The sequence below is a fragment of the Cetorhinus maximus genome, chromosome 5 (genome assembly GCF_964194155.1).
Source record: "Cetorhinus maximus chromosome 5, sCetMax3.hap1.1, whole genome shotgun sequence".
Taxonomy (NCBI): domain Eukaryota; kingdom Metazoa; phylum Chordata; class Chondrichthyes; order Lamniformes; family Cetorhinidae; genus Cetorhinus; species Cetorhinus maximus.
The window spans coordinates 114771331-114785835 of NC_135883.1; the positions used below are offsets into that span (position 1 = coordinate 114771331).

At 41.6% G+C, this 14505-nt stretch overlaps 2 protein-coding genes across 4 annotated transcripts in view; one reads left to right on the top strand and one right to left on the bottom strand.

The window, feature by feature from the left end:
* The window catches only part of eif2b4 (eukaryotic translation initiation factor 2B, subunit 4 delta), a 62866-nt gene extending 50019 nt beyond the window's left edge, over window positions 1–12847 (bottom strand). The window contains exons 1-2 of one of the 2 annotated variants that reach the window (XM_078542327.1): window positions 12734–12847; window positions 8205–8236 (exon numbers count right to left, since the gene is read on the bottom strand). Coding sequence is in view for 1 of the 2 variants with exons in the window: in XM_078542325.1 (XP_078398451.1) it covers window positions 8205–8236; window positions 9714–9789 (108 nt within the window). In the remaining variant the exon portion in view is untranslated. Of the gene's footprint in view, window positions 1–8204; window positions 8237–9713; window positions 9809–12733 lie in introns of those variants that run through there. The other variant, XM_078542325.1, reaches the window with a different exon arrangement.
* Window positions 12848–12981: 134 nt separating this feature from the next.
* The window catches only part of snx17 (sorting nexin 17), a 92635-nt gene continuing 91111 nt past the window's right edge, over window positions 12982–14505 (top strand). For both annotated transcript variants that reach the window (XM_078542329.1, XM_078542330.1), the window contains exon 1: window positions 12982–13155. In XM_078542329.1, the coding sequence (XP_078398455.1) occupies window positions 13096–13155 (60 nt within the window). In that variant the 5' untranslated portion in view covers window positions 12982–13095. The remainder of the gene's footprint in view (window positions 13156–14505) is intronic.

Genomic DNA, 14505 nt, shown 5'->3' on the forward strand with positions numbered 1-14505 from the left:
AGGAGCAGCAGAGGGACAGGGTGGCATACCAGTAATGCCACTGGACTAGTAATCCAGAGGCCCAGGCTAATGGTCTGGGAACACAGGTTCAAATCCCACCATGGCAATTAATAAACCTGGCGGTGGCCAAATCAGTAATGGTGACCATGGCAACTACCATTGATTGTCGTAAAAACCCAACAGGTTCACTAATTTCCTCCCCAATTAAACTATTTACTTAGCTTTGGCTGTGCTCCCCAGAGGAACCATTGCCTTTAGCATTCAAAACTGAATACTGGTTTGAGAACAAGATACACTCAGGGGACAAAAACAAGAAATGCTGGAAAAACTCAGCAGATCTAAAGCATCTGTGGGGAGAAAAAAAACAGTGTTAACGTTTCGAGTCCGTATGACTGCTCTAAAGAAGAGTCATACAAACTCGAAATGTTAACTCTGTTTTTCTTCTATCCACAGATGCTGTTAGACCTGCTGAGTTTTTCCAGCATTTTCTGTTTTTGTTTCAGATTTCCAGCATCCGCAGTATTTTGCTTTTATGCACTCAGGGGACTTCTTCACTACCTCTACTGTCTGGCAGTCACCCATCCACGATCTCAAACATTCACTTCCTCCACCATCAGAATACCATGGCAGCAGTGTGTACCAGCTACAAGATGCATTGCAGTAACTTGACACAGCAGCTTTGACAGCACCTTCCAAATCTGCTCCTTCTAGCGCCTAGAGCAAGGGCAGCAGGCGCATCGGAACATCATCACCTGCAACAAATCCTAACTCAGAAATATATCACTGTTCCTTCATTGTCACTGGATCAAAATCGGATGGGTATATCTACACCAGATGGACTGCAGGATAAAAGGCAGCTCACTACCACCTTCATGACACACATCCTATGAACAGGTAAAAATTTATTAACAAAATGGGGTAGAAAAAAACATGGAAAGAATGGAGCGGCAATCAAAACTCACCCACAAATGGACACCAGATAGCCCAAGTTAAATAGGCTGGATTACAAAGCAATTATTAGGATACATATATCTGGTAGCAAAAGGAGAAAACAAGGGAGAAGAGTTAAAAGTCACAGCTCCTGTGGTAGGGTAGAGTTGACAGATAGGATGGAATTGGCACAGAGCATCGATGAAGTTATCCAAGTTCAGAGACAGATGTGACAGACGAGCAAAGTGCAGAAAATATCTTAAGGGAAGAGTATTGAGGGCGCACTGATGAAAATATTTCTGTGAGAAATGAAAACTGTTCAGTATATCCATATTAATATTCGTGCCTCAAGCCCACATAGGAGAAGTATCCAGGAGAGGGCCCACTCCACTGCTGCTGCTGTTTTTAACAATTTTTTTAACATATCAAAATTCGATAGTACTGTTTGATGTTTCAGGGCCCTTGGTTTAGGTTTAGCGTTCCTTATAAACAAATTAACAAATTACCCTCAATCTCAAAAACATTTACAGCACAAGTGTTTGGCAGTGATCTACCCAATGAGAAATGTTTGAGCACTATCTGTTTACATTTTGCCTTGCCAAACAGCATCTGATGTCAATTTAGATTTCATTTTAATCAACAGCATCGCGACAATCTGTCTCTGAGCCACACACCAATTAGATTTAGCACCGTATGAAGTGTAGATCAAGTGTTGTGTCAAAACTGGCTTAACAAATGCTGAGTATGAGTGGTGATGGAGGAGGGGGGGCTGCTCATGTGAGCAGAGATGCTCCCATTCTGTAAACTTTTAGACTTCTAAATGTTCAGAGAAAATTCTGCAGATTGGCCTCCATGTATCCAGTGTACTTTTCAGGGCAAGAAGATGAAAAGTTTGAGACAGGAGTCACATAGTATGAACTAGCAAGAGCCTGAAGTACAGCTGCTAGTCTCAGCACAGTAGCTGCAGTGTAAATGTACCCTTGCAGCCTCAATTCAATTTCTATGAAATTTTTCATGCTCAAACTGAAACAGTAAGCCTTTTTGGACTCATTAGGCTTCTTGTCTCTTTGTCACCAGATGCTTAGCATGTATGAAATGTCTACAAATCAGCAACTCTGGCAAACTGACACATTATACAAAGAATGAAGCACAACAAAAACAGGTTTTAATGGGTTTGGTGAAAGAGCCAGCTTTGTGAATGGGGAGCCTTATCTCCAGCATCCATAGCTGTAGAGCAACCATCCTGACTCTGGAGTTGAATACTTGCACAGCTAGGTTTTTCTGCTGCTATGGATGCCAGAAAAAGAACTCCCCATTCTAATATATTTTTAATACAGCACGAACAATGAACATTTTGAAAATAAAGACACCTGCAAAAAAAGACAGCTGATGTCAATCCCTATGGTGTCTATAATTTACAAATTTCACTTTATTTCCAAAACTCAAAGGAACAAAATGGACAAAGGATGCAAACAAGACCCACAAATAACTGACTTAAGACAAGGACATCTAATGAATATAAAGTTTTAATGGTAGCTTTATAATAATTGCCACAACTGGAAGCTCAGGCCTCTATCAACTTCAGTGCAGTCTTTCTGCACAGAGGGCAATTGGGACCACAAAATGTAAACAACACTGGGATGCAGTGCACGCAATATGGGGTTGGAGATGATTCACATCAACCACTCTTTATGGCAGCATGTCCCAATTCTTAACAACTTTGGATAAGTAATTTTTGCCTGAATTTCCTGTTGGATTTATTAGTGACTGGCTAATATTTATTATTTCTCATTTTGGACTCCCCAGAAGTGAAATTATTTTCTTACACTTATCCTATCAAACCCTTTCATAATATTAAAAACCTCTATCAGATCACCTCTCAGCCTCCTCTTTCTTAGAAGACAGCCCCAGCTTATCCCGCCTTTCCTGACGAGCACACTTTTTCTAACGCTTCTGTCTCCTTTTCATAATAAGGGAGACTAGAACAGTGCACTGTACTCCAAGTGTGGACAGGGAAAAATCAGTGACATAGCGGTAAGGGCGAGTGCCCTTTATCGGAAATCCTCGGGGCTGACTGCGTTTCGGATTTCAGATAATTTTGGTTTCGGATACCTCATATCGGCCTAGGCCTACTTACATTACAATGGCTTAAGCCCAGGCTATCTATAGTCTAAAGTAAATAAATGGCTAGAAAAGTAAGGTGTGCCATTCAATATTAAAGGTCGGGTGCAGTCGGCAAGGCTCGTGTCGGATCGGGTCATGTCGGCTTGTGTCACGGACTTCCCACTCTAAAGGTCGAAGAGGTTCAAAAAAGTGCGGTTTTTGGATGTGTTTGGTTTTCAGATTTATGGATAAAGGATGCTCGACCTGTAATATCACTGGACTAGTGATCCAGAGGCCGAGGCCAATGCTCAAGGGACACGGTTTCAAATCCCATCACAACAGCTGGTGAAATTTAAATTTAATTTAAAAGATCTGGTGGTGGGGGTGGCACCCAATCTGGAAGGTGGATAGTGATGGAGGGTCCCCCTTTCCCACAAAAGCCCCAAGCAGGGTGAACATCCAGGCTTTTTCCCCATTCCTGAACTCCTCCCGTCAGCCAAAACATTGTGGCCTTAAGTGGCCAATAATTGGGCACTTTTTTTTTCATTCTTTCATGGGATGTGGATGTTGTTGGCAAAGCCAACATTTGTTGCCCATCCCTAATTAGCCTCGCGAAAATGGTGGTGAGCCACCTTCTCGAACCATTTTCTTGAACTGGTGCAATCCATGTGATGTAGGTACATCCACAGTGCTGCTTGGAAGGGAGTTCCAGAATTTTGATCCCATGACAATGAAGGGGTGATATATTTCCTAGTCAGGATGGTGGGTGGCTTGGAGGGGAGCTTGCAGGTAGTGGTGTTCCCATGTATCTGGATCCTTGTCCTTCAAGATGATAGAGGCTGCAAGTTAGGAAGGTGCCTTGATGAGTTTCTGCAGTGCATATTGTAGATGGTACACCCTGCTGTTACTGTGCACCAGTGGTGGAAGGAATGAATGTTTAGTTTGGTGCATGGGGTGCCAATCAAGAGGGCTGCTTTGTCCTGGATGCTGTCGAGCTTAAGTATTGTTGGAGCTGCACTCATCCAGGCAAATGTGGAGTATTCTATCACACTCCTCACTTGTGCCTTGTAGATGGCTTTGGGAGTCAGGAGGTGAGTCACTCTCTGCAGAATTCCCAGCCTCTGATCTGCTCTTGTAGCCACAATATTTATATGACTGGTCCAGTGCAGTTTCTGGTTAATGGTAACCCCCAGGATGTTAATGGTAGGGAATTAAGCAATGGTGATGCCACTGAATATCAAGGGGAGATGGTTAGATTCTCTCTTGTTGGAGATGGTCATTGCCTGGCACTTGTGTGGCACTTTAAACATCTCGTTTGGTGAGAGGGCAGGCAGGCCACCCACCCTAGGCCTCACCTGCCCCCTGTAAAATTGTGGACAGGTTGAGGGTGGGTGGGTGGGAGGGCAGCTGGAAGGCCACCCAAGGAATTTTACAGGCCCCCTCACTAGCAAACTCTTCATCAGGGGACTGCAAAATTCTGCCCTGACTGTTTGCTCCCACCAACCCATTTTAAAATTCCTAATAAGTTGTAGTGATTAACTGCTACATGACTTGTTATTATGGTTTACTAGATGCAGGAACATGCTCAAAGATGTTAATGTGGATAATATTAATTTAGTTAGATCATGCAGGAAACTGTATAACACGCAGTACTAACACTCTACTGTAGACTCCTGATAAGTGAGCAAAGAGCTACTGAAAGGAAGCTAATTAAACAGAAATGTTTTGAAGGAAGAAAGGAAAAGAACTTTCGGTATAATGCTTCCCACAAAGAGAACACCAACCTATGCATCTGCAGCACTTCCACTTTGAAAGAAAAATGCCCATTTGTACCCTTTAAAACTTACACTGCTAACGCAATAGGAGCAGAAAGTGTGCCAATAGCTCCATGAAAGTAACATTCAGCCAGAGATAAGCATATCTGGAACGCTGCAATGGCTTTTCCATCAGTAACAAGCACTTGAATTGATATTGTGCCTCTAACAAAAACTCTCTGAGGACTTTAACTTTTTTTTATTCATTCAAGGGATTTTGGCATCACTGGTAAGGCCAGCATTTATTGTCCATCCTTGACTGTCTTTGAGAGGGCAATGGTGAGCTGCCTTTTTTACCTGCTGCAATTAATGTGATGAAGTTACTCCTGTAGGTAGGGGGTTCCAGGTCTTAGATCCAGTGACGATGAGGGAATGGCAATATATTTCTGACTCAGGGTAATGTATGGCGTGGAGCTGGTGGCATTTCTACGGGCCTATTGCCCTTGTCCTATTTGTTTGTAGCGGTCATGGATTTGGGAGGTGCTGTCGAAGAAGGCATGGCTTTTTGGAAATAAAAGAGAAAATGGATGCCTAGCCAGGAAGGCAAAATATAGGGGCAGGATTTTTGGGTCGTTGGGCGGGTGCGGCGACCGGACCTGGGAGTGGCCGGGAAACGGCCCGCCGCATGCGTCAGCCCCCAATCGCGATTTCACACCGGCTGGCCAATTAACGGCCAGCCAGCGTGAAACGCGCACTGAGAAGCTCAGCACTACCAGGGTGGGGGCAGGCGGAGGGCGAGCACTGAAGTCAGTGCAGGAGGGGCAGGGGGGCGCGCAACGAAAGCTCCCTGAAGGCAGAGAGCTGAAGTATTTTAAACCAATGAATAAAGTTTTTAAAATTCCGGAAAAAATCCACACAGTGGACTCACCCTAACAAGCAGATTTGAATAATTCTGCCCAAAAATTTTAATTTTTAAAATTTAATTACGGAAACCTCATCCTGCCCATGGATAAGATTTCCTCAAAAATCCAAAGGCCGCCTGGCAGATTCGCCCACCCGCCAACCATAATGTTGGATGAGCAGCGAAAAATGCAGGTTAATTAATTGATTAAGGGCCTTAATAGACCTCTTAATTGTCAGCGAGGGCGCTGCTGACTCTCGCGCACAGCCGCCAACCAAAATATCGCATGAGTATGCGATGACATCGGGACGCCCACCCGACGTCATCGCACGCTATTTCATGCCTAAGCGGAAAATCCTGCCCTAGGAAGAGTGACTAAAAGTTGGGTTTTGAAAAGTGGAGTGAGCTTGAAGGTTTAGGAAGGAGGTCCCAGCTGATGGCCCCAACACAAAATGTCAGGTGAAGACAGGTGGAGATACACAAAAGCAGAGTCAGATAACTAGTGTGTGTAGGATTAAGTATAGGGTGGTTTGCAGAGATAGAGAGAGATACTGTCATAGAAGATTAATTATGAAAATGTCAGCCCATGAATAGGACAAGGTGTATGTGTTTTTGTTTTCCAGGAAGAGAAGTAACAATGGGTTAACTAAATAAAATTTGCTTTTACTGTCTGTCTGTATGTTTACTTGCTTTCTGATAAGGAGTCAAGAGAGGGGTGGTAAGAAAGAATTGGGTGTCATCAGTGTATATGTTAAACTAACATTGTGCTTTTGAATAATATTGCCGAAGGGCAGCATGTAGAAGAGAAATAGGAGATTGCCAATGATAGATCCTTGGGGCAACGCCAGTGGTAATAGTGTTGGTGTGGGAAGTCATTGCAAGTGATACAGAGAGGGAGAGGGAGAAAGAGAGAGAGAATCATCCATTATTATAAAATTATCTGCAATCGTTTTAAATGATTAAACTTAATGTGTAATGAAAAATTATCCAATCTATACCATATATGATGATCTTTTTAACTGTCACAATGTTTCCTTATTTGATATAAAATAGGATTATAATTTTCTATATGCTGATGGGGCAAAATAATCTGAAACTATAATCCTATATGTGTAGTATTTAATCAGTAACTTCCTGTTGTCATGAATGTGTAATTACGATATTATAGATTTTAAGGACGACTGTTTTAAAGGTACATTTCTATTTCCAAATCTTCACATTGCGTTTAAAAGCCTTTTTCAAAATGGAAGTATGAACAGACAACATGGCACCTTTCTGTGTTTGTTCAAAACTTGACAGACTCATATTTCTGGAACTGACTACGAAAAGTCATTAAGATGCAAAGACTACTCCATGGATGTGCATTGAATCATCTTAAAGGTGTGAAAAATCCTTTTATTTCTGAGGGAACAGGAGACAGGAAAGGACTTCAAAGGAAAACTACGTAATTAGCTTCTTTGCCTGGTGAAGTGATGAAGTGAAGTGGCGAAAATTAACATAGCAGCCATTTTTTGTGTTTTTGAACTGTATAAAGGAGGCTGTAAGAAGCCATCTTGAGGGGCAGGGTGCAGTACCCCCAGGAAGAACTCTGAGAGACAACATCAGAGAGGGTTCTTAGCTAAGGGATGACAAAGAGGAAGGTATTAAGAAATCAACTGCTGTTCTGCCAAAAGAGTCCAGGCAATCTGCAAATGCTATAACTGCAGAATCAGTGAATAGGAAACCCCTCTCCCAAAAACCTGCTGAGTCCACCTGAAAAGACAAACCTCCAAAAATGTAACTACAGAAGCCATCACAGCTGATGAACACAACTCTTCAACTTCAACCCTTCACTCCAATCAACAATTTACTTTCAAGCTAAGGGGTGTAACGATATCTTAAATGACTGAAACTGAATTTCATCTTTGAGTATATCTTATTCTTACCAGCACTTAATGTTTGTATGTATTTAGTTAGAAACTGTATCACTTTTACTTAGTAACTTAACAGTGTTTTTCTAATAAGCGAATCTTTATCCTGTTTAAGACTAAAGCTTTGCTGCTAAGTATCTTTAAACTGAATCATTCACAAATGAAAAAAGGGGCTACACACAACACAAACTCTTAGCTCACAGACTACTTTGAGGGATCGCCTTTTACATGTATTTTAAATTTATTTTCATGGAAACATAATTTAGCAAAAGAGCCCAATCATTTGTCTTAGCTTTGTTTTAACACAAGCAATCCTTCTGAAATCAGATGTTAGTAACTTCAAGATAAAGAGCAAAGTTTGAAACAATATTGTCATAATGACAGCAGATGCAAGGCATCCATCTTGCCACAGTAATAACTGTAAATTGTGTGTTTTTATGTTAGATTAGAAAAAATCCAAAATGATGGGGGGAGCTTCAAGAAAGACTCCAAACTGAGGTTTTTCTCCCCCGCTCTTTAGAAACAAGTTAGGAGTAAATGGAGCTAGTCTTAAGTCTTGCTACAGATGGACATTAAATGAACTATGGAAAAAAAGTCAACACCTACCTTTTGTTGAATGGTTTTCTTACCCTCGCCATCTAAAAAATACAAACACAATGCAGTGAAAAGATTAATTACTTACAGCATAACACACTTTTTGTATACAAAACAATAACAGGTCATTTTACTGGCCTATGAATGTGTGTAGTTTTGCCCTATAGCTTTGTTCCAATTCTTGGAGTAGATCTTCGACTCAGAATAAAAGCCAAAAAATATTACAATGTTAAATGTAATTAATACAATGAATCCCCTATGTTGGCAGTTTGCAATTTCAAGTACATGAAATACATCATCTGAGGGTTTGTAATGACACAATCTGGGCTGCATAGGATATACAGCACAAAAACAGGCCATTCACTCCATGCAAGTGAATGTGACATTTCCTCATACATTATAAGATAGCAACAAATCGTGAAAATGCTAAGAACATATTCTGCAATGGCCCCATATAGTGTATTTATTAATACGTGTTTGTTTTTGAATCCCATTCCTTCAAACAGGTCTGACTGAATATTTCCTATTGTGAAATAAAACCATTAAGAAAACAAAAGACCTTTAACATAAAACTTAGTTCTGACAATTAATTTATTGACTTAACATGCTATCCAAAGTTAATGTCATTTATCCACAAGTTAGTGAGGGAGGAGATAGTATTGGGATGGGGACCCCCATCAGTACCTGACTAGGAGGGTGGTCTGCACTCTTGATGCTCTGCCATTTTCCCTCAATGATCACCTGGGCCTTTGGGACCTGCTCTGTTTTTGTCAATTTTTCACAGTTCTCTTCAACAAGCTGTCCCGCTTGATCAATTCATGCATTCTCTGGGTCTTATGTGTGTCTCATTTCTCTCATCATGCTTCCTTTTGTCTTATGGTATTACTACTTATGTCATTTAACCAGCTTCTATCCTTCTGCGTAATCACCTTACAGGGCATTCTTAAACTTTTCTTGTGTAAACAGTCTTTTTTTCTCAGCTGCAATATATTCCAGTTCTCACAGATGATTATACCTGGAATGTTAACTCCCCCACCCCTTTACATATGCTGCCTGACAGGTTGAGATTTCTTCTGATTTTGCCCCTCAACGAATCTGTGGATTGAATTGCACAGATTTCCCTATCACCAAAGACAACAGGAAAAATAAATTGGTGAAAAGAATAGTTTTTAATATATAAAGTCACGTATCAGTCTCAAAAAAAAGTTTCTGCTGCTGGAATCTATTGAATTAAATTATTCATCTTCCAGCTTTGTAACAGTCATACACAACATTGGGGATGTCATTAGGAGTTCTTTCCACACTAAAATCAAAAGAAAAGTCTTCGTTTTGCAAAGCCAGGAGGAGAGTGGGTAAAGCACTATGTACTCGGTCGCAGGAATTGCATCAACTTCCGGTGATACAATGACATGAGGCCGCGCAATAATACTTTTCCTGGTTTTAAAAAAAAAATCAAGCCGATTCTTAAATGTTAATCCTTCCCTCCTGTGGAATTACTGGAGAGGGTCATTCGAACCTTACCCGGAGCAGAGGTACTGCCCGCACTGCTACCCGGGACCCAGGGCTGTCCGGGACTCGTTCCATCTCTTTCAGACATTCTATACACTGTTCGCTACTGCGCCTGCGCACACCCCACTATCTGCTCATTCACATCGCAGTGAGAAGATGGACGCATGCACCAATGTGCATCATTATACCCAAATACCATTCAGTTGAAAATCATTCAGCGGTGTATCATTAGCTCAACGGCATAAAACTACTGTATCGCAGAACTTGCCACATTACTTTCTGTCAGTGATTCTTCACTTTTTGGGATTTAGTTAAGTTTCGAAAAAGCATTTTATGGGAGGTGACAAGGGTTCAGGTGCAAGGCTAAGGAAAATAATTTGGCACAAATGTAAAAAAAAAGAACAATGTTTACTGGCATAAAAACAGGAGATGTCGGAAATGCTGGTCTGGCCGCTTTTGTGGTGAGAGAAACAATTAATGTTTCAGACCGATGACCTTACATCGACCTGAAATATTAACTTTGTTTCTCTCCCCACAAATGCTGTCAGACCTGCCAAGTATTTCTAGTATTTTCCGTTTTTATCTCAAATACCAATAACACCTGCAGTATTTTACTTTTGTATTATTGTTGTAGTAAAATAAAATGATAAAGGGCTTATTTGCTGCCAGCTGATAACTGACAAACTATTGTAATTCTCCTTTGTGTTGAGCTTTGCAATTCTCCATGACACAATTCTAAACCCAACAAATTTCAGAAGAAACCAAATGCAAATAGGACCATAAAATCAAATATATTTACAGCAGGGGAAAGTCATTTTAGTCCAGTGCACCGACCAGTCCTCCAGAGTAATCTGAAACTAATCCGACTGCACTGTTCTCCGTAATGCTGCATCTTTGTCTGTTTCAAATAGTTATCTACTTTTCTCTTTAAAAATGTAATAGTGTTTGCCTCAACCTGAGACATTGTTGTGAACATTGAGTTCATGTTAATACTTTAAAAATAATGTTTAGTTCTGGGAAGATTATTGATGTGAAGAAAAGGTAATTAAAATGCTGGGTTTTAATGATTTCCAAAATACCTATAGGAATTGCAGTTCAAAATGTTACTCATGTTTGTTTAATAGAGTCAGGACAGCAGATAGAGCCCTAAAACAGCAAGTGGGCTTACTTAGCGTTAAGTACTTAAAGGTCATTTGAGGATAGTCCAAAACTGACCGTTGTCATGGAAACGGGTGAAGCTTAGAAAGGCCCTTGGTTTCAATTTATCTCGGTGTTAACTGAGAGATGATTTTAGTTGTAGTTTGGATTTCATGTGGTTTGCAACTCACTGAGAAAAGTTAGCCAAAATAAATGGTTGTTAGACATCCTGTATTGTAAGCAGAGTAAAGAACTAACTTCATCATTGACTGTGAGGAAGGAGGGTGATGCGTAATCTCAGTTTGAATCTTGTGAGGGAACAGAAACTGGAAGATTGCCTGGTTTGAAGCTAGTGGCAGAATCTACAGTAGGTCTGCTGCTGGATTATTGCAAAAGGAAGTAACCAACAGAGTAGCTTGGAAGTATTGGTAAAGTAACCAAAACAAGGGGCTGAGGCCTCCATACTCAGTAGTACTCGTTATCCTCTTTTATATATAATAATGTTTGTTTTGTTTTTAAAAAATAAAATTTTGTGGCATAGTTGTATGGTTAAAACAAGATATTCAGTTTTCTTTTCAAATGTTAATGGTCCCTAACTGGATCATAACATATCCACTTCATTTTCCCACTGATCATAACGTTCAGATTCAGAGAACATTGGTGAGTAATCATACTCTGATATGCTTTCAGCCATTCTTCATAAAAGTAAGTCTTCCCTTTATAAGCTCTTTTAAAATGAAACAAATGATCAATAAAATAAACTAGTAGACAGGGGTGACAACCACTAGTGGGACACTACCAAAAATCAAACTTTAAAAGGTAACTTAACTAATCAAATTAAAATATCATTTCTGGGGCTGATGATGCACTCCAGAGTTTCTTCAAAGTAGTTAATCAATCAATGCCCTTCACTGTATATTCCTGAAAATACAATTGACATACCATTAACGCCATTAGTATTTGTGATTATTTTCTGTGCCTGTTCATGACATTTTGAAGATCTATGTACTTGGACCTCCAAGTCTCTTTCGACCTCCACTGTTCCTAGCTTTTTTACTATTAAGAAAGTACTGTTCTATCCTTTTTAGCTGCAAAGTAGATGACTTCACATTTGCCTACATTGAAATCGAGTTGCCAAAGACAATACGTCTTTGTAATGTTACACTTCCATTTACATGGTTTACCATGCTGCTCATCATTGTGTCATCAACAAATTTGGCTTGGCTTTCTATTTCATCAACTAAGTCATTATTAATTAGTGAGTAGTTGAGCCCTGGTTCAGGTCCTTGAGAAATACCACTAATCACCAGGGAGGAGTGTCTATGTATTGGATGGATGTGGTCGAGGCCTCAGCTGCACAGATTCCCTGCCTCCTCCCCACCCCACCCCCCCCGCCTCAATATCTGTCTCTGGGCGAGATTTTTCGAGTGTTGGGGAACGTAAAATGCAGCCAACCGTTCTGAAGTCCATTGACTTCGGCGGGACCACAAAATTCCGCTGTGAGAGAGAGTGTGTGTATCGGGGGTGGCTCTACATTGTGCGATTTTACATCCCTAGCAGTAACTCTCATCTGGGAGCAGGCAGTGTATTTACTTGAGGCCCGGATTGGCCCTGTACTGTGGGCGGCACCGCCTCATCTCAGTCAGGACATTCATCGAGGTTCCAGCTGCTCCAGGTGCCGCCATTGTGGACCGTGGAGGTCAGCATTATCAATCCCGGCACTGAAGTCATTAATAACTAATAAACTTGTGCAAAGCACTTCACTTGGGTCCAGTGTTTAGATTCGACAGAACGTATTTCAAAATGATGACTTTATTTTAGAGCTTTTAAAAGTAAGGATTTATCACCGACCACCAACCCTTAACCCCTTTATTCAGATATTAGAAGGCCCAAACCTGGTCAAATCGCTCTCAGTTGGACTGGACCACGATGTAAAAAAGGGCGGCGGGGGGTGTGTGTGTGTGGAGGGGAGAAGTTGTTATTGACCACCCGCACCGCTGCCATGTTGTAAGGTGAAGGCGTTGGGGTGTCAGTGGGAGGGAGGCAGGGTTCGTTTGCTCGAGTAAGAGCCCCGCCCCCTTCCTTCGGCTCTCCCCTCCTTCCTTCGGCCCTCCCCTCCCCTCGGCCCTCCCCTCCCCTCAGCTCGCTCACTCGCTGGCGCGGACAAGATGGTGGACGGCGGTTGGTGATTGTCCTGCTCGCGCCGCCGCTTGCTGCAAGTTTCTAGGGGAAAGACAGGGGCGGCCCTGCGGACACGATGCATTTCTCCATCCCAGAGACTGAGGCACTGAGCGCCGACAACGGATCCACATATGTGGTGAGTGAACGGAGCGGCCATCGCCAGATTCTCCCCTTGAGAATCAATTGCTTGGGGACGTTTCTCAGCCAGAACGGGATCCCTTCTCTCACCGGAGGCTCGGGGTTGCGGGGCGGCGGTTGATTGTAGTCGTATAGTTTAGGAGTATAATCTCTCTCTCTCTCTGTGCCCTCCCCCGCCGGGCAAGTGCTAATTTAATGAGACATTTTGCACATTACTCGGACACAATCTCCCATTAAATAATTTGCAAAATGCCTCATTAAACTAACACTTGCCGACACGTCGGAGGATTGTTGGGGGCGGGGTTGGTGCTGGGGAAGAGATTACAAAACTAATGCAAACAACAGCGGTTAACTCCCGCAACTCCCCCTTGGCCAAGAGTTTTTACACCTGAAATGCGTATTCGACTGTCTTGAAATTGAAAGCTCAATAGAAAATGCTGTCAAATTCATGGATTAGTTTAAGGCATTCTTATTGAAGCTGGATCTTGCATTAGTCAGTGAGGACTTCGGCCTGTGCTAGTTACTGAAGGAAACATTTGTACGAAAGCTCAACAGGCTGATCCCCAGCATCCGTGTAGTGACTGGTTGGATTAGTTAAAGAAGCAGCGGATCTTTAGAAGTATTTGAGGTATAGAGTGGAGTAGAAAAGGTTAATCGGGAACATAGTTTCAGAGTAACCTATGATGGTTACAAACTAGCAAAAGACCAGTTCGGGATAGATATCCAGAAGTGCTTTAAGCAATGAGTCAACGTCTAAAACTTGAGTTATTCAAGGCGCAGTTGGATGTTGTGATCGTGAGCGCGTAGGTTTCTGAGGAAGCATAACCCAAATACGATTAAGCTAAGTTTAAAACCAAGGATTCCTCTCAATACGTTGTTTCCTCTTATTTAACCTTGCATACTCCTATGGTAGATCAATGTGTGAAGGAATAGCAGTATATTTGTGATATGTTAAATAGCTTCAATACTTTTTAAATTGGGCTGTATGAAAGCAAATCCAGTTTGTAGGCCTCTCCATTTGACCATTTAAAGAAATAACTTGCATTTATATAATGTTTTTCATGACCTCAGGACATTCCAAAGCACTTTGCAGTCAATTAAGTCAGCTTGTCAGTTGTAGTCACTCTGACAATGCAGTCAATCCTGCAAACAGTAATGAGTCAATAGCCAGGTAATCAGTTTTGGTGATTACCTCTGGAGAAAAGGCATATGGATTTGAAGCGCTGTTTCTCAGATGCTGCCACACATGTTGTTTTTCTAGCATTTTCTGTTTTATATCAGTTTTGATGATGGTTGAAGGATAACTATTGGCTAGTTCATTGGAGGGACACCCTCTCCCTTTGAATAA